This window comes from Gopherus evgoodei, unplaced genomic scaffold, assembly GCF_007399415.2.
Source record: "Gopherus evgoodei ecotype Sinaloan lineage unplaced genomic scaffold, rGopEvg1_v1.p scaffold_35_arrow_ctg1, whole genome shotgun sequence".
In the NCBI taxonomy this organism is placed as follows: domain Eukaryota; kingdom Metazoa; phylum Chordata; order Testudines; family Testudinidae; genus Gopherus; species Gopherus evgoodei.
The window spans coordinates 4,621,754-4,642,158 of NW_022060027.1; the positions used below are offsets into that span (position 1 = coordinate 4,621,754).

The 20,405-nt window shown below is 51.9% G+C and overlaps 1 protein-coding gene and 1 pseudogene across 1 annotated transcript; one reads left to right on the forward strand and one right to left on the reverse strand.

Annotated features, from left to right (window-relative positions):
• Positions 1 to 2,309: 2,309 nt before the first annotated feature.
• Positions 2,310 to 3,672, forward strand: LOC115641592 (galactoside 2-alpha-L-fucosyltransferase 2-like). The gene has a single exon (XM_030544886.1). It carries the CDS (start codon positions 2,537 to 2,539, stop codon positions 3,650 to 3,652), a length of 1,116 nt encoding a protein of 371 aa, XP_030400746.1. The 5' UTR covers positions 2,310 to 2,536; the 3' UTR covers positions 3,653 to 3,672.
• Positions 3,673 to 6,596: 2,924 nt separating this feature from the next.
• LOC115641629 lies at positions 6,597 to 7,768 on the reverse strand (annotated as a pseudogene).
• Between the last annotated feature and the right edge of the window lie 12,637 nt (positions 7,769 to 20,405).

Genomic DNA, 20,405 nt, shown 5'->3' on the forward strand with positions numbered 1-20,405 from the left:
GGAGCCTCCTGTCCCTTGGAGTAGACTGTCTGCAGGGCAAGAAGCTCACACGTCTTCACCTCCTGGGTCTGACCTTGGAGCATTCAGTATCCTCTGCCTCTCCGTGCGCTTCCCACAATGAGCCCGCCCAGGTGGGGTCCTGGGGAAGCCAGAGAGTCCTGCACCCCCACTCCACAGTCAGACGAGACTCTCAGCCAGCCAGTAAAACAGAGGTTTATTAGATGACAGGAACATGGTCTAAAACAGAGCTTGTAGGTACAGAGAACAGGATCCCTCAGCCGGGTCCATTCTGGGAGGCAGTGAGCCAGACCCCCACGTCTGAACTTCAGAAGTGCCAGGCGAGAGGCGCAGCGGCCAGGAAGTGCCAGGCCTGTTGGTGCTGGGGATGTGAAGTGCCAGGTTCTGTTGGTGCCGGGGCCGTGAAGTGCCAGGTCCAGAGGGGCCGGGGCCGGGAAATGCCAGGCCTGACGGTGCCGGGGCCAGGAAGTGCCAGGTCCAGATGGCAGACATGCCAAGACACAAATTCAGCACTGTCCCCACCCCGGAGGCAGGGCTCCGATCCCCTCCCATCCGCCGGGTGCAGCCAAGCCCAGGTGGAACCTGCTGGCAGCCGCGGGCTGGATCCATCCTGCTGACAGGTGTGGCCGGGCAGGGTGGGAGCGATGGAAGGAGTGAGCCCGTCAGGGGTTGGGGGGGATGAAGGCAGGAACAGAGGGTCCAGGGAAGCGGGGACCGTCCTGCGCCACCCATCGAAACAGGATCTCTGGGCTCAGGTGATTGGAACAAGGGAATGGGAGAGAGGACTGGATCCTTGCTGAGAGGAGATAGAGGCCCCAGGAGTCCTGGCTCCCAGCCCCCCTGCTCTAACCACTAGCCCCCACTTCCCTCCCAGAGCCAGGGAAAGAACCCAGGAGTCCTGGCTCCCAGCCCCCCAGCCAAGGCAGCTTGTGTGTCTCTCCTAGTGGCAGGTGAAGGGTTAATAGGAAGGAAGAAATATCTGGGGTGGCGGGAGGAGGGAGAATTTGGCTCCTGTCTGTTCCTTCTCACATCCCCACCCCGTTCTGGGCCCAGGTGGTACAGTCCCATGGGTGAGGTTGGAGGGGAGAAAGAATCCAGCTACAAATAGACCCATCTGATCTTCCACCTTCCCTGGGGGAGGGGAGTGCGAGCTAGTGGTTAGAGCAGGGGGGCTATGAGCCAGGACTCCTGGGTTCTCTCCCTGGCTCTGGGAGGGGAGTGGGGTCCAAAGGTTAGAGCAGGGGGGGCTGGGAGCCAGGACTCCTGGGTTATCTCCCTGGTTCTGGGAGGGGAGTGGGGTCCAAAGGTTAGAGCAGGGGGGGCTGGGAGCCAGGACTCCTGGGTTCTCTCCCTGGCTCTGGGAGGGGAGTGGGGTCCAAAGGTTAGAGCAGGGGGGGCTGGGAGCCAGGACTCCTGGGTTCTCTCCCTGGCTCTGGGAGGGGAGTGGGGTCCAAAGGTTAGAGCAGGGGGGGCTGGGAGCCAGGACTCCTGGGTTCTCTCTCTGGCTCTGGGAGGGGAGTGGGGGCTAGTGGTTAGATGTGGGGGCCAGAGGGTGATTCCCGGCTCTGGGGAAGGAGGGGGGGCTTGGTGGGGCGAGGGCTCAGCCCCTACCCAGGATTGTGTCATGCTCATCACAGATGCCAGCGTGTCTTCCACCCTGGGAGGAATTTTCCTTATTTACTTTTTCTCTGATCTCATTTGAGACTGAACAGGAAATTTCCGCCCCCCCCACCTCCCCCGCCTACCCCAGCCTGGCCACCCACAGTCCCGCCCCCCACCCCCAGGCCTGTTGGGGTCCAAAGGGGACAACGGCACAAAGAAGGCCAGTGCCACATCGACCCCGGCCCACTTCCCCAACCTTTCACTTAACCCACAGGAGCTGGGAGGGGAGCCCACGGCTGGGCTGGGAGGGGGCTGTGGGTCAGGAGTGAGGGACACCAGTACGGCTGGGGGGGGCCCACGGCTGGGCTAGCAGGAGGCTGCGGGTCCGGAGTGAGGGGCACCAGCAGGGCTGGGGGGGGGGGGCACGGCTGGGCTAGCAGGAGGCTGCGGGTCCGGAGTGAGGGGCACCAGCAGGGCTGGGGGGGGCGGGGCTGGGCTACCAGGGGGCTGTGGGTCAGGAGTGAGGGGCACCAGCAGGACTGGGTGGGGGGCATGGCTGGGCTAGCAGGAGGCTGCGGGGCCAGAGTGAGGGGCACCAGCAGGGCTGGGGTGGGCCACGGCTGGGCTAGCAGGACGCAGCGGGTCCGGAGTGAAGGGCACCGTGGCGGAGGGGGAGGGGGAGGGGAGGCGAGGGGGCTGGGAAAACACAGTTGCTCTGATGCTCTTCCTGGCCTGGTGTCGGCTGGTGGCTGAAGGGGCTGATCCGGGGTCAAGGGGCTTCGGCCCCCCAGAAACTGAGTGACTCTGTTCCCCTTCCCCGACCTACTGCTGGAGCTGTGGTCGCTTGGCCCCTCGGCTGGGCTGTGGGGAATGGGGATCATTGGCCCTGGGAGACCCTCTGCCGTCTCCTCACACCATGCCCCCCATTCCTCTCTTCCCCCCACTCCTCCTCTCCCCAGGCTGGGACCTCCTTCCCTCATCACTGCTGGGAGCCATGACTGCCCCGGACTCCTGGGTCCCCTTCCGGCTGCTCCGCCAGCTCAGCCTCTACCTGCTGGCCATCATGACCTTCTCCTTCCTCATCCACCTATGCAGCTGGTTCCCCACTGCAAGGGAGAGGCTCCCCTCCCCAAATGCCATGGACAGGTCCCCATCCCCCTCCAAAGCCTCCACCACAGAGCGGGGCATGTGGACCGTGAACTCCATCGGGCGCCTGGGGAACCAGATGGGGGAATACGCCACCCTCTACGCCCTGGCCAAGATGAACGGGCGCCAGGCCTACATCCTCCCACAGATGCACCAGCAGCTGGCGCCGCTCTTCCGCATCACCCTGCCCGTGCTGTCCAGAGACGTGGTCCAGAACATCCCGTGGAAGGACTACGGGCTTCACGACTGGATGTCGGAGGAGTACAGGCACATCAAGGGGAAATACGTCCGGCTGACGGGCTACCCCTGCTCCTGGACCTTCTACCACCACCTCCGGCAGGAGATCCTCCAGGAATTCTCCTTCCACGACCACGTCAAGGAGGAGGCCAACCGATACCTGGCCGGGCTGCGTGGGCAGCGTCGGAATGTGACCTACGTGGGTGTGCACGTCCGGAGGGGGGACTACGTCCGGGTGATGCCCCAGATCTGGAAGGGGGTAGTGGCGGACAAGGCCTACCTGGAGAAGGCCATGGGCTACTTCCGGGCCAAGTACCAGGAGCCGGTCTTTGTGGTGACCAGCAACGGGATGGACTGGTGCCGGGAAAACATCGACGCCTCGCGGGGGGATGTGTATTTCTCAGGGGACGGGGAGGAGTCGTCACCGGGGAGGGACTTTGCTCTCTTGGCCCATTGCAACCACACAATCATGACCATCGGGACCTTCGGCATTTGGCTCGGCTACCTGGTCGGCGGGGAGACCATCTACTTGGCCAACTACACCCTCCCCGATTCCCCCTTCCTCCAGGTCTTCAAGCCTGAGGCCGCCTTCCTGCCCGAGTGGATCGGAATCAACGCCGATCTCTCCCCGCTGCTGGGTGAGACATAGGGACAGAAAGGATCCAGCCTGCAGGCCACCAGCAGGATCCGCTGGGATAGTGGGCCAGCCCCCAGCTGGAGAGTTTAGGGGGCATCAGCATGGACCTTGGTCAGGCACGGAGGCGGGGTGGAGGGGGAATCAAGACGCTGTGGATTGGTTCTGCCAACTTTCTCCTAGGAGTCACCAAATGGGTCCATCATGAGGCTGAATGGTTAAAACTTGCTCTTCGGCCAGCTCTTTTAAAACTCTTGGCTGTAAGTTATTGGGACCTGCTGATTTTAAAATGTCTCACTTTGATAGCTGCTGTTCAGCCGCCTCCTCAGATACGAGCAGAATGGAAAGAGCCATTATCGTCACCGCATGATATGACATCATGTGTTTTATTCCCCCAGACACAAAACAAAAATATTTATTGAACAATTCTGCCTTCTCTGCATTACTTATAATTCTACCATTTCCATCTAAAATGGACAAATAGTATTGTCAGGATTCTTTTTGATCCTAATATACATTTTCAAAAAACAGCCTCCTTATTGTCCTCAACACTGTGGGCCATATAATGCGCTGTGTGTCCCTTTGCTTCCCTTATCAATTTTCTACCATTCCTAGCTTCTGGTTTATATGCTGTCCATTTCTTCCAGCCTTCCATTTGTTATTGCTGCTGTCACTTCCCCTCTAAACCAGGTCAGTTTGTGACCAGTAGGGCCTTCCTCCTCAAGTGTGGAATAGTGGCACCTAGTCAGGTGTTTGGTAAACAATCCCCAATCAATAGCCACATGGGTCTGATTAAATTCTTCCTCCAGGCTGCTTCCCTTCCTAATTCTTTTCAGCTTGGTGAAACTGACCCTTTGAAAAAAGCAGGGAGGGCTGGGTGCCAAGACTCCTGGGTTCTATCTCCGTCTGAGTGGGGCAGGTTCAGCAGGGCTCTGTGAGTGGGCACATTCCTGGGCTATCAACCGGCCCCAGTGTGCGCGTGGCACAGGGCTGTAAAGCCAGAACGGCAAAGCAATGATGAGCTCTTACAAGCAACAATAAAATTGTAGTCACAAGGCCCCACCCTTCTGCCAACGCCCCCACCCCCACAGCCAATCCCTCACCCAGAGTTCACCGATATGTGGAGCTAGCCCAGCCCTAGCCAGGGAGCGCCCCACTGAATACCGCCCTTCCGTGTCCGCCAAGAAGAGAACCCAGGAGTCCTGGCTCCCCTCCTTGCCCAGCTGTAATCACTTGCTCTTGGGCCAGCAGGAAGCAGTGGATGGGTGAAGCCCAACCCTGGGGGGAATTTACCCCCACCCCCCACAGGATTGATACACCGTTCAGCAGCTGTGACCCATTAGCGCCCTCCTCCCACCCTGGAAGTACCCAGGCGTCCGGCCGCCCTCTGCATTGGTAGGGCCAACCCTGAGCCCCAAGGGCTTGTTGGCAGCAGGGGTGGCTGAATCTTGGGGGGCAGAATGGGGGGGATCTCTCTGTCCATCACCAACACAAACCACATGGGAGGTTTGGGCCAGCCGCAAGAAGGCGAGCCCTCCCACACCCCGAACGCCTGGGCTCTGTGGCTGCCGTGGGCCCCATGCTGGGGCGGGGGAGGCCAGAGGAAGGGACAACGGCTCTAACCACTCGACCCAGCTGCTGAGCGACGGCTGATCCACCCAGCTGGGAGCCCCTCCTCCAGGTTTTGTGGCCTCTGATAACTTGATCTGTGAGGCTTGAATATTTTCTTCCGTGTCATTGACATGAACAAGCTGAGTCTAGAACCGACCCCTGCGGGACCTGCCTTCGGAAATGCCCTCCCCCGCCTCCTCTGCCGCTCGATGGCACGTCTCCATGTGCAGGTACATTCTGAGACCTGCCAGTTGGGTGGCTGCGACTCTCTTTAACACACTCATTTCCTGACGTTCCTGTTAATCAGTCACCAGCTCCCGCGCCTTCCCGACATCTACAGATGTGACAACAACCCTGTCACCTTCCTTCACCAACCGTGCGACCACAGCGACAGAGGCTAGCAAGTTAGTGTGACAGGGTCTAATTTCCACAATCCCATGCTGAGGAATTATGGCACCCTCCTTTCATTCTTGATCAATCGAGTCCCGTATCAGCCACCCCATTGTCTTTCCCAGGATCGAGGTCAGGCTGACAGGCCCATAATTACTCGGGTCATTCCATTTACCCGTTTTAAAACTTGCCACAACGTGAGCTTTCTTCTGGGCCTCCTGCAGGGCAAAATCAACACAAGCAGTGCCGTCAATTCCTCAGCCTGCTCTTTTCAAACTCTTCCACGCATATTACTGCACCCTGCCGATATTAAAATGACTCACTTTTGTAGCTGCTGTTTGACATCCACCTGAGCAACTAGTGGAATGGAAAGTGTGTTAATATCATCATATACTATGACAACATCATCTTTTTGGGGTTTTATTGAAAAAATCTACCTGGTCTGCAGTATTGAAAATTCTACCATTTCCATCTAAAAGGGATCAGTGCCAGTCTCAGCATTCTTTTTTGTTCCTAATATACATTTTTTTAAAAACCATGGTATGGCCTTTAACTTTGCTTGCCATAGATGTCTCCGTGCATCCTTTTGCTTCCCTTATCAAATTTCTACAATCCCTAGTTTCTGATTTATATATATTACTATCCATTGCCCCTTTCTTCCATTTGTTACTTATTATTTTTATAGCTGGCTTCACTTCCTTGATTCACTTCACTTCACTTCTAATCCTGACTCACAGCTTCCCTGTTCTAACAGTTCAACCTAGGAACAAGATGGCCCCTTCTGAGGAATCCTAGGAGAAAGTTGGCAGAAGGGAGCCATCTTGTCTTAACCCCACCCTGTGTCTGACCAGCATCTGCTCCAATACACCCTGAACTCTCCAGCGCCCTCTTCCCTCACTGATGGCTGGCCTCCTATCCCTGCGGGTCCTGTTGGTAGCCTGTGGGATGGGTCCTTTCTGCCTCTATGTCCCATTCAGCAGTGGGGAGAGATCGGCATCAACCTCAATCCACTTGGGCAGGAAGGCTGCCAAAGGCTTGAGGAGCCGCCGGTAGGGGGAATTGGCGATCATGTAGTTGGCCAAGTAGCTGGTCTCCCCCCCAGCCAGGTAACCGGCCCAGATGCTGAAGGTCCCGATGGTCATGATCGTGTGGTTGCAATAGACCAAGAGAGCAAAGTCCCTCCCTGGTGACAACTCCTTCCCGTCTCCCAAGAAATACACGTCCCCCCATGAAGCGTCGATGTTCTCCCGGCACCACTCCATCCCGTTGCTGGTCACCCACAAAGACCGGCTCCTGGTACTTGGCCCAGAAGTAGCCCATGGCCTTCTCCAGGTAGGCCTTGTCTGCACCACCCCCTTCCAGACCTGAGGCATCACCCGGATGTAGTCCCCCCTCCAAACATGGACGTCCACATAGGTCACGTTCCGGCGCTGCCCGCGCAGCCTGGCCAGGTATCGGTTGGCCTCCTCCTTGACATGGTCGTGGAAGGAGAATTCCTGGAGGATCTCTTGCCGGAGGTGGTGGTAGAAGCTCCAGGACCATGGGTAGCCCATCAGCCGGATGTATTTCCCCTTGATGTGCCTGTACTCCTCCAACATCCAGTCGTGGAGCCTGTCGTTCCTCCATGGGACGCTCTGGACCATGTCGCTGGAGAGCACGGGCAGGGTGATGTGGAAGAGTGGCACCAGCCGCTGGCACATCCAGGGCCGGCTCCAGGCACCAGCTCATCAAGCAGGTGCTTGTGGCGGCCACTCTGGAGCAGGGTGGCACTTTCAAGGATTCAGCGGCAATTTGGCGGACGGTCCTTCACTCCTGCTCCAAGCGAAGGACCTCCCGCTGAATTGCCGCAGATCGCAATCGTGGGATTTTTTTGGTTTTTTTTTGGCTGCTTGGGACGGCAAAACCCCTGGAGCCGGCCCTGGGTGCATCTGTGGGAAGGAAGGGCTCCAGACTGAAAATACCTCCAGCCCCTCCTTTCTGGCCTTTGTCTCTTTCCCGGGCCAGGAGGCCACCTGATCTCTTTGTCTCCAACACCTTCAGTTGGCACCATGCAGGGGAGGGGTCCACGCCGTCAGTTGCCAGGAGACAGAGGGTCAGGCATTTATGTGCACTGGCCCTTTGCTCCGCAGCAATCACACACCCTTCTCCCACCACCTAGATACTTAAGAACTGCATGGGGGACACTGAGGCACCAACACAGTATTCAGAGAAACCATTAAGAACATTCCCAGTTCGTCACACTCCCCACCCCTTTCCTCCTTCCTACATGCCACACATACAGTTCACCTGACCAAAGTTTAGCCAAAGCTTTTTCCTCCACAAAAGCTTGTAGTCCATCCTCCAGATAGTTCAGTCCCAGGCAGACTGTGAAGAGCTACACAAAGATCTCACAAAACTGAGCGACTGGGCACCAAAATGGCAGGTGAAAGTCAGTGTTGATAAATGCAAAGCAATGCACATTGGAAAACATCATCCCAGCCGTACATATCCAGTGATGGGGTCTAAATTAGCTAGATAAAGAGTGTCACGGAGTGTGGGGGAGTCAGGGCCCTGCACCCCTCTTCCTGGGATTCACCGGGACTCTCAGCCAGCCAGTAAAACAGAAGGTTTATTAGATGACAGGAACACAGCCCCAAGCGGAGCATGTAGGTACAACCAGAAGCCCTCAATCGAGTCCTTCTAGGGGGTATAGGGAGCTTAGACCCCAGGATGGGGTTCCCTGCATTGCACCCCCCAGCCCAAGACTGAAAACAGAATCTCCTCCAGCAGCTCTCTCCCCCTCCCCCTGCTCCTCCTCTCCTTTCTTCAGTCTCCCAGGCAGAAGGTGTCACTTCTCCCAACCCCTGTCCTGGCTCTGGTTAGAAGCTCAGGGAGATTCCTTCAAGGGAAGTCCCCCATCCCCAGTGTAACTACCCTGCAACATTTCCAGGTCAGATCCCCCCTGCTTCCTGCTCTGTCACAAAGGGGGGCGGGGATAGTTCTCCGGAAACATCTGCTCAATCTAAAAAGCGAACGGAATATTGGGAATCATCAAGAAAGAGATGGATAATAAGACAGAAAATATCCTATTGCCTCTATATAAATCCATGGCACGCCCACACCTTGAATACTGCGGGCAGATGTAGCCGCCCCATCTCAATAAGGATATACTGGAATTGGAAAAGGTTCAAAAAAGGGCAACAAAAATGATTAGGGGTCTGGAACGGCTTCCATATGAGAAGAGATTCATAAAACTGGGACTTTTCAGCTTGGAAAAAAGACGACTAAGGGAGGATATGATGGAGGTCTATAAAAACATGAGTGGTGTGGAAACATTGAAAAGGAAGTGTTATTTACTCCTCATAACGCAAGAACTAGGGGTCAGCCAATGAAATGAACAGGCAGCAGGTTTAAAACAAACAAAAGGAAGTATTTCTTCACCCGACGCACAGTCAACCTGTGGAACTCCTTGCCACAGGATGTTGTGAAGGCCAAGACAATAACAGGGTTCAAAAAAGAATTAGATAAATTCATAGAGGATAGGTCCATCAATGGCTATTAGCCAGGATGGCCAGGAATGGTGTCCCCAGTCTGTTTGCCAGAAGCTGGGAATGGCCGACAGAGGATGGATCACTTGGGAATTACTTATTCCGTTCATTCCCTCTGAAGTATCTGGTACTGGCCACTGTTGGACAACAGGATACCGGGCTTGAGGGACCATTGGTCTAACCCAGTCTAGCTGCTCTGTTCTTATATAGAACACAGATATATCTGCCCCCGCTGGAATCCTCCCAGAGCTGATATAGAACCCAGGAGTCCTGACGGGGTCTCTCTCTCTCTCCCCGTGGCATTAGTAATAAAGTAAGAATATTCATTAACATTTTAAACCTAACCACTGTCCCTTAAGTGACTTGCCACAAGATGTCAGAGCATGTTAGTATTAAAGCTGAGTGGATCTAATATTTAATTTTCTTTCTTCTACAAAGGCATTAGATGCAGGTATCCTGTCAGCTAATGGCTATGTTATCTGCCAAAAGCCTCGAGTTTTCAAGTTCCTAAGTAGCCCCTGGACTCATGGTTAAACCTGTGGTTCCCCCCCAGACACCCACACACCGTATGAAAATCTGAAATGACGCCTCTGAGGCCAGGGCTGGGTTGTTTAAAGGGAGCCTGTGGCTTTGGCATGTGGAGAACTGGTAAGGAACTGCAGAAGCTGGTTTGTTCCCGGCTTGGTGCATCTAATTAGTAAAATAACCCACCAGTTTGGGGGACCGTTGCCCCATTCTTTGCAGTTTGGGCTGATCAAGCATTCTTGGTGTGCACCCCAGTGACCGTGGTCGCCATTGCTTTTTTCCCCTCCTACTCTCCCAGGGAATTTTTCACTCCCATTTTCACCCCCTTGTTTTAATTTTGGTAACAACCAACCCCGGGCGGTTCTGGGGAGCAGTTCAACAACATCAACCCCCAAAGCCTGGGACAGAGTCCTGCAGGCTGGGCAGGGCCGATAAATAGACATAGACCATCAGGGTTGGAAGGGACCTCAGAAGGTCATCTAGTCCAACCCCCTGCTCAAAGCAGGACCAATCCCCTGACAGATTTTTGCCCTAGATCCCTAAATGGCCCCTCAAGGATTGAACTTACAACCTGGGGTTCAGTAGACCAATGCTCAAACCGCTGAGCTATAAAGGTGTTCAATATCTTTAATAATGATCTGGATGGTTGGATGGATGCACCCTCAGCAAGTGCGCGGATGACACTAAGCTAGGGGGAGAGGTAGATACGCTGGAGGGCAGGGCTAGGGTCCAGGGTGGTTCCAAGTAGGAACAGACAGAACAAAGTAAGGCACCCAACAAAATAAAATCAAATGCGCAAATCTATGTCTAGTCAAACTGAATACAGGTAAGAATCTCACCAGTTCCAGGATGCTTCCTTTTGCAGACTAATCTCCTTTTAGCCTGGGCCCAGCAATCACTCACACCCCTCGCAGTCACTGCCCTTTGGTCCAATTTCTACCAAGTATCCTGGGGGGTGGAGAGGCTCGCTCTTGAGCCAGCTGAAGACAAAATGGAGAGGTCTCCCAGGGGTTTAAATAGACTTTCTCTTGTGGGAGGAGACCACCTCCTCTCTCCTACACAAAGTCCAGCTCCAAGATGGAGTTTAGAAGTCACCTGGGCAAGTCACAGGTCCATGCATGACTCACAGTAGATGCCATTGTTCACATCAGGGGTCGGCACCTTTCAGAAGTGCTGGGCCAAGTCTTCAGTTATTCACTCCGATTTAAGGTTTCGCGTGCCAGTCATACAGTTTAACCTTTTTAGAAGGGCTCTTTCTATAAGTCTATAATATATAATTAAACTATTGTTGTATGGAAAGTAAATAAGGCTTTTTAAATGTTTAAGGCGCTTCATTTAAGAGTAAATTAAAATGCAGAGCCCCCCGGAGCGGTGGCCAGGACCCAAGCAGTGTGAGTGCCACTGAAAATCAGCTTGTGTGCCACCTTCGGCACCTGTGCCATAGGTTGCCTACCCCCGGTTCACACGCTACCTTGAACGTCCTCAAGTAGACTGTGGATTGGAGCCTTCCAAGATCCTTTGTCCGTTAAGTGTTTCCTGATTAGGTGCTTAACTTCAACATTCCTTTCTCCAGGAACGGACCAAGTGCTCTACTAAGCTTATTTAGAAATCCAGCCGGTACACGGCCAACATTCATAACGTCGAATACAGCAATGACACCTGCATGCTGTAGACGTGCGCTTCGTTGCTCCATGGCAGACATTCGCGGGAGAGTGCTCCTTCAAACCCCAGCGCCCTTTCTTTTCCTTGTGTTTTCCCACCACCACCACGTATATACAGCTTTGTACAGTTCGCTATGAGGCAGGTAGCCCCCTTGGGGAACAGCTCGTTCTTCCAGCCAGCTGGGAGCAACAGGCCCTCGTGCCTCACTTTCCTATTTCTCCGCACCTATTTCCTTCCTGCTGGCTTTATAGACCTTCCCCCGTCATGCTCACAGGTGTCTCTCCTCTGGGGCTTTAATCAGCCACCGCCTGTCAGCTCCAATCTCTTCCCCTTAGGGGCGGCTGAGCGAGCAGGCTCTGTGCTAGCAGGGGCTGAGTCAGTGCCTTTTCGCCAGCACCCTGTTATACCTACAAATAGGATTAAGACTTTCAGTAGATCATAACCTTTGAGATATATTACATGGCATATGCAGCATAAAACACATTCTAAGCATATTTCCATAAAGCCTTTTGGGAGGTACCATCACAGTTGGGAACACCCAAAAGCAGTCATCAGGTACAAGGAGGAACAGGCCAAACAATGCTGATGGCCCATTGAGACGCTCCCAAGGATTATCCCTGCACAATGAAGAGGGTTTGGCTCATGTCACAGCAAAAGAGTTTTCTAGCAAGCTGGAAGAAGGTAGAAGAGAGGGGCAGGGATCCTATTGTTTGTTGATGAGTGGCAGACAAAAGCATTCATTTAACTGCAGCGTGGGTGTGTCCCTGCCTGTGTGAGTGCACGACCTGGAGAGGTTTGCAGCTTGACACAGTAGCACAGTGCAAGAGGCCGCCCTGGCTGGGGAGACAGGGGGCTCAGTGGTACCACAGTTCCAGGTTGCACACCAGGGACGACTGTCACAATCCCCCCTCTGACCAGGCTCCTGGAGGGGAGCCAGCTATGGTCACTCAATATGGGTGAACTGCAAAGAATGGTGAATATTCCAATACTTAGATTCACCAAGCCAGCGTAAAACAGTTCTTTATTACCTCATTGGTTACTCAGATGTCCAAACACCACAGTTCCCTTAAAGTGACCCAGCCTCAGGCCTCCATCCAGGTACCCACGTCGAATATGATGATTTCTGTAAATCTTATTTCATCATATCAAAGAAAAGCTTCCACCAGTCCCAAAGGAGCGGACACATCACCTCCCAGGTTACTGAATATTCCAGATCTCACCCAAATACACACTACAGCCAATTCTTATTAACTAAACTAAAATTGATTCAAAAACAAGCGAGCGAGAGTCTGGTTAAAAGATCAATGTACACACTGCCGTGAGTTCAATTCGTTGAGGTGCAGATTCATAGCAGGGACGGTGCTTCATAGCTGCAAGGAGTTTGTTCAGAAATAGTTCATATTTATCGTCCAATGTCCAAATCTCACATTCAGGGTGGACCAGCATAACTGGGACCTCAGTCTTGTGACTCAAACTTCCCCCGATGAAGCTTAAGCAGATCTGAGGTGACAGAATCAGGATCCAAAGGTCTTTTATACAATTTCATTTCCCCTTTGACAAGTTGGGATTTCCTCGGGGAACAAAAGGAAATGAGGGTGACTGTGAAGGAGGTCCATCGCTGGTACTTAGCTATACCAATTAACATACGGCCATTTGCTTGTTCCTCCACCAGTCACAGGACATTTCAAAGAGAGATGAATACCGAGAGATCCCATTGGGGGGTTGGGGCGCCCAAATGTCTCTCTGCATCCCGGTCAGTTGCCCCGTATGGGCACCGGAGGGAGGTGCAGGGTGAAGGGGCTGCCCCCAACTCTGGGCGGATTCTGCCGCGGCTAATCGCAACACGGCCCCTCGCCCCGGTGCCTATCCTCCGCCAGCCAGGAGGCTGAGAAGTGGGTGAAAGCCCAGGACTGCTGCAGCTACTGTATTCCTGGCTGGCAGGCCCCACTTCTCGGAAAGCAGATAGTAAACTTTGCAACGGAGTCGTGCCAAAGTAAACGCAGAGTCACCGAGGAGCAAACACCCCCCCACACACTCTCCCGCCACTGGAAACAGGCCTGGCAATTAGCTGCACACTCCCTGGGCTGTGTTGTCTGGGCAGGCATCGACTTGGCAGAGCCACCACCATGCCAAGAGGAAATCCGCGGGCGGGACGCAGGGTCTGGCGTGCGGCAGGCAGCACGAAAGACGGGGTCTGTCTGGCCCCAGCAGCCTGGCTTCCGACAGCTGTTCCAGAGCCAGGCGATTGAGCGGGGAATCCTGTGCTCAGGCGACCATGGGGGGGGAGCCAAAGGAGAACAGTGGGTGGGCACAGGCCTGGGCAGGCTGGGAACGGGCCTGTGATCCCCGGAGTGCAGCCTGGGACTGTGGCACCACTGCGCCCCCTTAATGCTCCAGCCTGGGCTCTCTCTCACAATGCTTTGCTAGTGACAAGCAGCAAACCCCTCCCGGCGCTGGGATCACTCAGCACAACCACATGGGAGCCCCACACCCAGGTAGGTGGCACGAACACTCCCAGAGCCATTCATGAATCACACAGAGAGAAGCACCAGCCACTGTTACCAGATGTGCCTGTTACTTTGGGGTATGTTCATTTATTGGGGTTACTCTTCTCTTCTCGGGGGGGGGGGTCTGTACTATTATGTCACGTGTGTTTTCATATGGAGCTCTGCTCCTTCCGCTGCAAGTCCCCTCCCCATGGCGCTGTCCTGCAGGACCTTGGTTCCCCAGGGCTGGGTCCTACAGCCCCAAAATCAGATGAACATGCAGCCACACCCACACCCACACACTCACATTAACAGAGCAAGTCTGAGCGGACCGGGTCAATCAGCACGCTCAAGCTGACCCCCTTATATGCCACAGGTTCAGCACATCCATCATAAATATAAAAGGAAGGGTAACAACCTTTACATACACCGTAACATCAAATCCCTCTTGGCCAGAGGGTCAGAATCACTTACCTGTAAGGGGTTAATCCGTTCCATTAACCTGACCAGAAGGGCCAATGGGGAAGGAAGATACTTTTGAATCTGAGGGGCGGGGGGAGAGAAGGTTTTGTGTGTGGTCCCTCTTGGGAGTAGGAGAGAGAGCAAGCAGGTAACCCAGCACCTACAGAAATGATACATCTAAAATTACAGAAATTATAAGTAAGGGCAAGGAAATTCATTAGATTATCTTTTGTTTTAGCTTGTGAATTTTCCCTGTGCCAAGAGGGAGGTTTATTCCTGTTTTGTAACTTTGAAAATGAGCCTAGAGGGGAATCCTCTGTGTTTTAAATCTTTTTATTACCCTGCACAATTACCTTCCATCCTGATTTTACAGAGGTGCTGCTTTTACTTCTTATTGTTATTTTTTTTATAATAAACTTCTTCCTCTTTTAGTGTCCTAAAAACCCAAGGGTCTGGTCTGTTGTTGGTATATTATTCTCAAGCCTCCCCAGGAAAGGGGCTGAAGGGGCTTGAGGGGATATTTTTTTGGGGGGTATAGGGCTCCAAGTGGCCCCTCCCTCAATGTTTGTTTAAATCACTTGGTGGTGGCAGCGATACCGTCCAAGGACAAGGAAATGGAATTTGTGCCTTGGGGAAGTTTTTAACCTAAACTGGTGGAATATACACTTCGGGGGTCTTTCATGTGGGTCCCCACATTTGTACCCCAGAGTTCAGAGTGGGGAGGAAACCCTGACAACATCCCTATTCCCACGTTCACATTACTACTGTCCTGGGAGTAACCCACTTGGTGAGCAAACCCCACAGTATTTTGGGGCGTAACAGGGATCTTTGGCTTAGGTAAAGGAAGAGTTGCTGCAGAGTAAATGGCGAAGCTGGAAACACAGAGGAGTGAAGTTCAGAGAGAGAAGCAACCCGCTCCACCATTCAAATTACGTATTGAATAATAGTGATAACTACACAAGGAAAGCCCAGACCAGCATAACGGTTACATTATTAAAGGTTACAAAAGTCAGCTAGGGAAAACTCTACCTGATCAAACAAGTCAGGGTTAGAAAGTTGTGGCTGAGGTAGAAACAAAAATGGAGGGAGGGATCTTACCACCTCGCGAAGCTTGAATTGGTCGGGGGTCCCAGGTGATGGTGGGAGCTCAGGGTCCTGAGAGCTGGAGACAGGCAGAGCCCCCAGCACGATCAGTCAGGAGAAGGTGGAGTCTCTGTGGAACTGATGCAGAGTTTGGGTCCGTGCATCAGAACACTTCCTTGGGCACAGGTTGGGGGTTTTGTAGAGAAATGACAATGGTTGAAGGGAGAGCAGTAGATTTGTTTATGGGTTTTCTTTAGGCTAGACAATAGGAGCTGATCGCTCCTGGCTATGGGTGGTGTTTTCTTCCAGGGAGCTCCCAATGCAATTAGGCTACTTCAGTATTTTGCATCCCAATCAAGGATTCCTGACTAGCATTGGTCTGATAACGGCTGAGCTGGGTGTGGGCAGGCGTAGGTTCATTAACAGCTGGAGCAGAGATTCCCATGATGCACTGCTTCCCTTCTTCACTGGTCCCAGAGTTTAGTGCAGTTCTCTGTTCTTCATTCTGTATGCTCATCCCTGCCCCATCTTTCCTGCAGATGAGGCTGGGGGAGTTGTCTCTGTTCTCCATTCTGTATGGCAATGGAGATGTCTTAATCTTGTCAGGAAGGGTCTAGATGTGTTTCCCCGATGCCCCTCACTGCTGTCTGCCAGCCTCTTCTCTGATTGGTTTTAGGTCAAGCAGAGGCTGGTGGGGGGTGTCTTTCATGAGTCAGACAGGTTAGATACATGGAGATATACCTACCTCACAGAGCTGGAAGGGACCCTGAAAGGTCAGCAAGTCCAACCCCTGCCTTCACTAGCAGGACCAAGTTCTGATTTTGTCCCAGATCCCTAAGTGGCCCCCTCAAGGATTGAACTCACAACCCTGGGTATAGCAGGCCAATGCTCAAACCACTGAGCTATCCCTCCCCCCCACTTTTTTTTCAGAAGGAAGCACTTTGGGAAAATCAGTTAAGGCCCTTAGCAGAGCTGAGACGCAGACACAGTGAACCCTGCACCACCCTGGGAGGGGAGTGGTGTCTAGTGGTCAGAGCAGGGAGGGGGCTGGGTGCCAGGACTCCTGGGTTCCATAGGGGAGACTTTTTCCCTGTGTTTCCCTCCCTAGAGATCTCAGCCCAGCCCCCTAGAGGAAACTGAGCAGGAGTGGCGGGGAAGGTGCCTAACCATAACCCTAACCCTAACCGGCTCTCCCACTTCAGAGTCATGATTCAAACCCCTTCCCCCATGGGCTGTGACATCAAGGAATCATCTATTTGACATGGGTACCTGGATGGAGGCCTGAGGCAGGATCACTTGAAGGGAACTGTGTTGTTGGGACGTCTGAGTAACCAGTGAGGTAATAAAGTAGCTGTTTGATGCTGGCTTGGTGAATCTAAGTATTGGAGTAGCCACCAGCTTTTGGGGGGATTGTCTGCCCCATTCTTTGCAGTTCACCCCTATTGAGTGACCACAGCTGGGTCCCCACTGGGACCCCGGTCACAGTGGCATAGTCCTGCTTCGATGCACATCACCACAGGTTCACTGGGTTTTTGCATCAGAACCACACGCTTCTCAAAAGTTCATTTGTATATTGGAAGAGTTTAAGGGTTAAAAATCAGTTACAGTAAGTGACCCCTGATCGAGATCCTGCCAGAAAAAGTCTGGAAGAATTGTGCGCCCAGAGAAAGCAAAAGGCCTCAGATCAGGAACTGAGAAATCTGTTAGTTGAACAGCGATAAGGAAGCGGACGCAGCGAAAATGCCCACTGTGAGAAACCGACAGCTAGAACCGGAGTAAATGGGAAAATGGCTGATTTGGAAGGAGAAATGGCTGAAAGAGAACCGCCGTGGTTAGAACACGAACAAAGAATGGCAGATATTCGATTGCAGGAACTAGAAGCCAAGGCAGAAGTGGACAGACATACTCTCCAGGGCAAGCGAATAAAGGAAAAGGATGTATCCTCCTGAAAAACCAGCTCCTTTCAACAACAAAGATGGGGATAGAATCTCTCCAGTTTGTAACAATGTTGGTAGGTGGTTCTACTCTAAGCAGTTGTCAGTGGGTAACCAAATTCACCCCAGCGCGGCCACCTTTTATGTAAACACTTTTACTGGGAGCTCAGGGGAAGGTAACCCCATAACTTGTGCAGAGAATGTAAAAATCAATGGTAAACGCTGCTCAGGGCACATTACAGCTTCTAACATCACTCTCGTTAAATCAGATCTTATCAAAGAGGAAGGTTCCTTACGAAATCAGGATGTGGATGTTGAAACCCTCGATGAGTTTGCTGTACGTGTGCCTTTCGCCGGTATCCACCCGGAATGGAATGGTGTTGAACATGTCGGTATGTAGGGATATTAAAGAAAGTACTAACAGTGATTCCCCCAAGTGATAGTGGGCCCCCCCCAGTTTCGCCAAGTACAACAATCTTTTAGTTCTTCTGTTAAAACTTGTAAGCTCCTGTCTGTAGCAACCATTGATCGTATCTGTCCTGTGAAAGATACCCTATTACTATGTAAAACTTACAAACAAGTTAATTGATTTTGTTCTTGAAGTAAACACTATGCTACCACCCCTGCTGTGAGCCTTAAGCTGTAATTGATACAATGTAAACAAACAGACCCCCACCCTCTGTGATTACAGGGCCGGGAGTCTCAAATGAATTAACACACATCCCGAAAGTGGAGGAGACAGTAAATTAAAATATGGTTACGATATGGAATGTATGTTGATGAATGCTTGATGTGCATGAATGGTTCGGGAGGTGCCAGCCTAGAAAGGGAGCATCCATCGGTCAAAGAATGTGTCAAGTGGGTCACCAGACAACCCCCGATCCATCCCAACACCTGGAAGGATGAGAAACACAAACTTTGAACAGTGTGGAGCCACCAGGAATGTGCCATTTGCTGATTGAGTCAGCAACAGCAGGATGAAACAGCTCCCATAGACTAACATAGGAATTCATTCCTACAAGAATGAACCCCAAAGACTGAGGACTTTGAGTCTCTGGTTCTGCTGCCAACCTCCAGGAGCATCAGGTGCATCTGACACAGACTTGGCTCCATCCTCATGACCAAGATACCTGGCCAGTAACTTGGCACGAGCAACTTCTAGGCTGGTAACTATAACACGTATAAAGAACCTGAATGAATGATTGTGTGAATGAATATATGTGTGTGTGTGTGTGTGTATAAGGAATAAGTAGTTAAACAACGTTTACTTTTATCTTTTGCTTTATTATTATATTTGCAATAAATGTGTTATATTTGCCTTAACCCTCTTAATAAGATCCTGCTGGGTTTTAGTCTATTGGTATAACAGTTATACCTTTTGTAAGGAACTGATTGCCTAAGGAATTTTTGATTGGGGATGATATTCAAACTTTGTTCAGTCAAGCTGATGACATAAACCAACCACAGGCAAGAAATAATCCTGGACTTGTGTCTACTAGGGCCAAGGATTTGCCGCTGGAGGGTTTCTCCACATGTTCTTCTGAGGAAGATGGCTGTTTGTCTGTGCAAAGAAGCAATGCATGTGTGGAAGACATTTCTGAGTGTCTCTCTGGTATCTCAGAAGTGAATCTGGCATTCGATATGGCTCAAGGAAATGTTTCTCTAGAGAAAATTAAAGTTGAAGATCAGGTGAAAGCCCTAATTAAGGAAGAACAAGGTAGATTTTTTTATGAGTGACAAATTGTTGGCTGGTAAAGCTTGGGAAAGTGAGCCTGACCCAGGTAAAGTGACGTGGTTAGAGTAGCTCCGTGTAACGAGACACTCTATGTGGAGAACAGCAGTTTATCTGTTGGTAGTGGCCACTTGCCAGGTAAGGAAGCTGTCTGACCAGGCATGTGTCTCAGATCAGCCATGGGTGCTGGGACAAAGAAAAAGAGACCTCCAGTTGTTTGGTTTGAATAGCAGTATGTCTGCGGAGGAAAAGTTTGGGTCTAGTTCTCTGTCTGTAAAGCAGTCTAAAGAAGCCTGTCAGCCTACGATGGCTGAAAATGTATCAATTGACTCCGAATTGATTCTGGATACAACTAAAGCCCGGGACAGAAGTGGTCCTAAATTGGTGTCTGCTACGGATGATGACACCATAACCAGGTTGCTTCCAGTTGATGTCATAAATAGCTCCCAGAGACCAAGCGATTCAGGTGCTTCTATTTTGCCTGTTTCTAGTTGTGACGCTGCAGTTCTGGCGGGACCCAACTGAGAGTGTCAGTTCAGGACAAATCGCTTACACAAGGCAGTTACAGCCCAAGTCTGGGGTTTTTTCACCTCTAAGGCAAACCAAACCAGCCAGATAAAGAGGACTTTGGTCTCACCCCACTGGCTAACCACAAATCACACAAGCAATTCCCTTAGACACTCCAGTCTTCCAATATCACCATCAGTCTCACTCGTCCCGGGGATGAATGGTTATGAAAACCAACACCCCAATAAAAGAAAACAGTTCTCTCGATCCCAAAGAATCAAGCCCCAGACCCAGGTCAATATACAAATCAGATCTTACCCACATATCACGCTGTTGCCAATCCTTTAGAATCTAAAATCTAAAGGTTTATTCATAAAGGAAAAAAGACAGAGATGAGAGCTAGAATGGGTTAAATGGAATCAATTACATACAGTAATGGCACAGTTCTTGGTTCAGGCTTGTAGCAGTGATGGAGTAAACTGCAGGTTCAAATCAAGTCTCTGGAACATCCCTCGCTGGGATGGGTCATTCAGTCCTTTGTTCAGAGCTTCAGTTTGTAGCAATGTCCCTCCAGAGGTAAGAAGCAGGATTGAAGACAAGACGGAGATGAGGCATCAGCCTTATATAGGCTCTTCCAGGTGTAAGAACACTTCTTTGTCCTTACTGTGGAAAATTACAGCAAAATGGAGTCTGGAGTCACATGGGTCAGTCCCTGCACTTTGCTGAGTTACAAGGCGTATCTGCCTTCTCTCCATGGGTCAATTGTGTAGCTGATGGTCCTTAATGGGCCGTCAAGCAGGCTAGGCAGAGCTAACACCAGCTTGTCTGGGATGTCTCCCAGAAGCACAG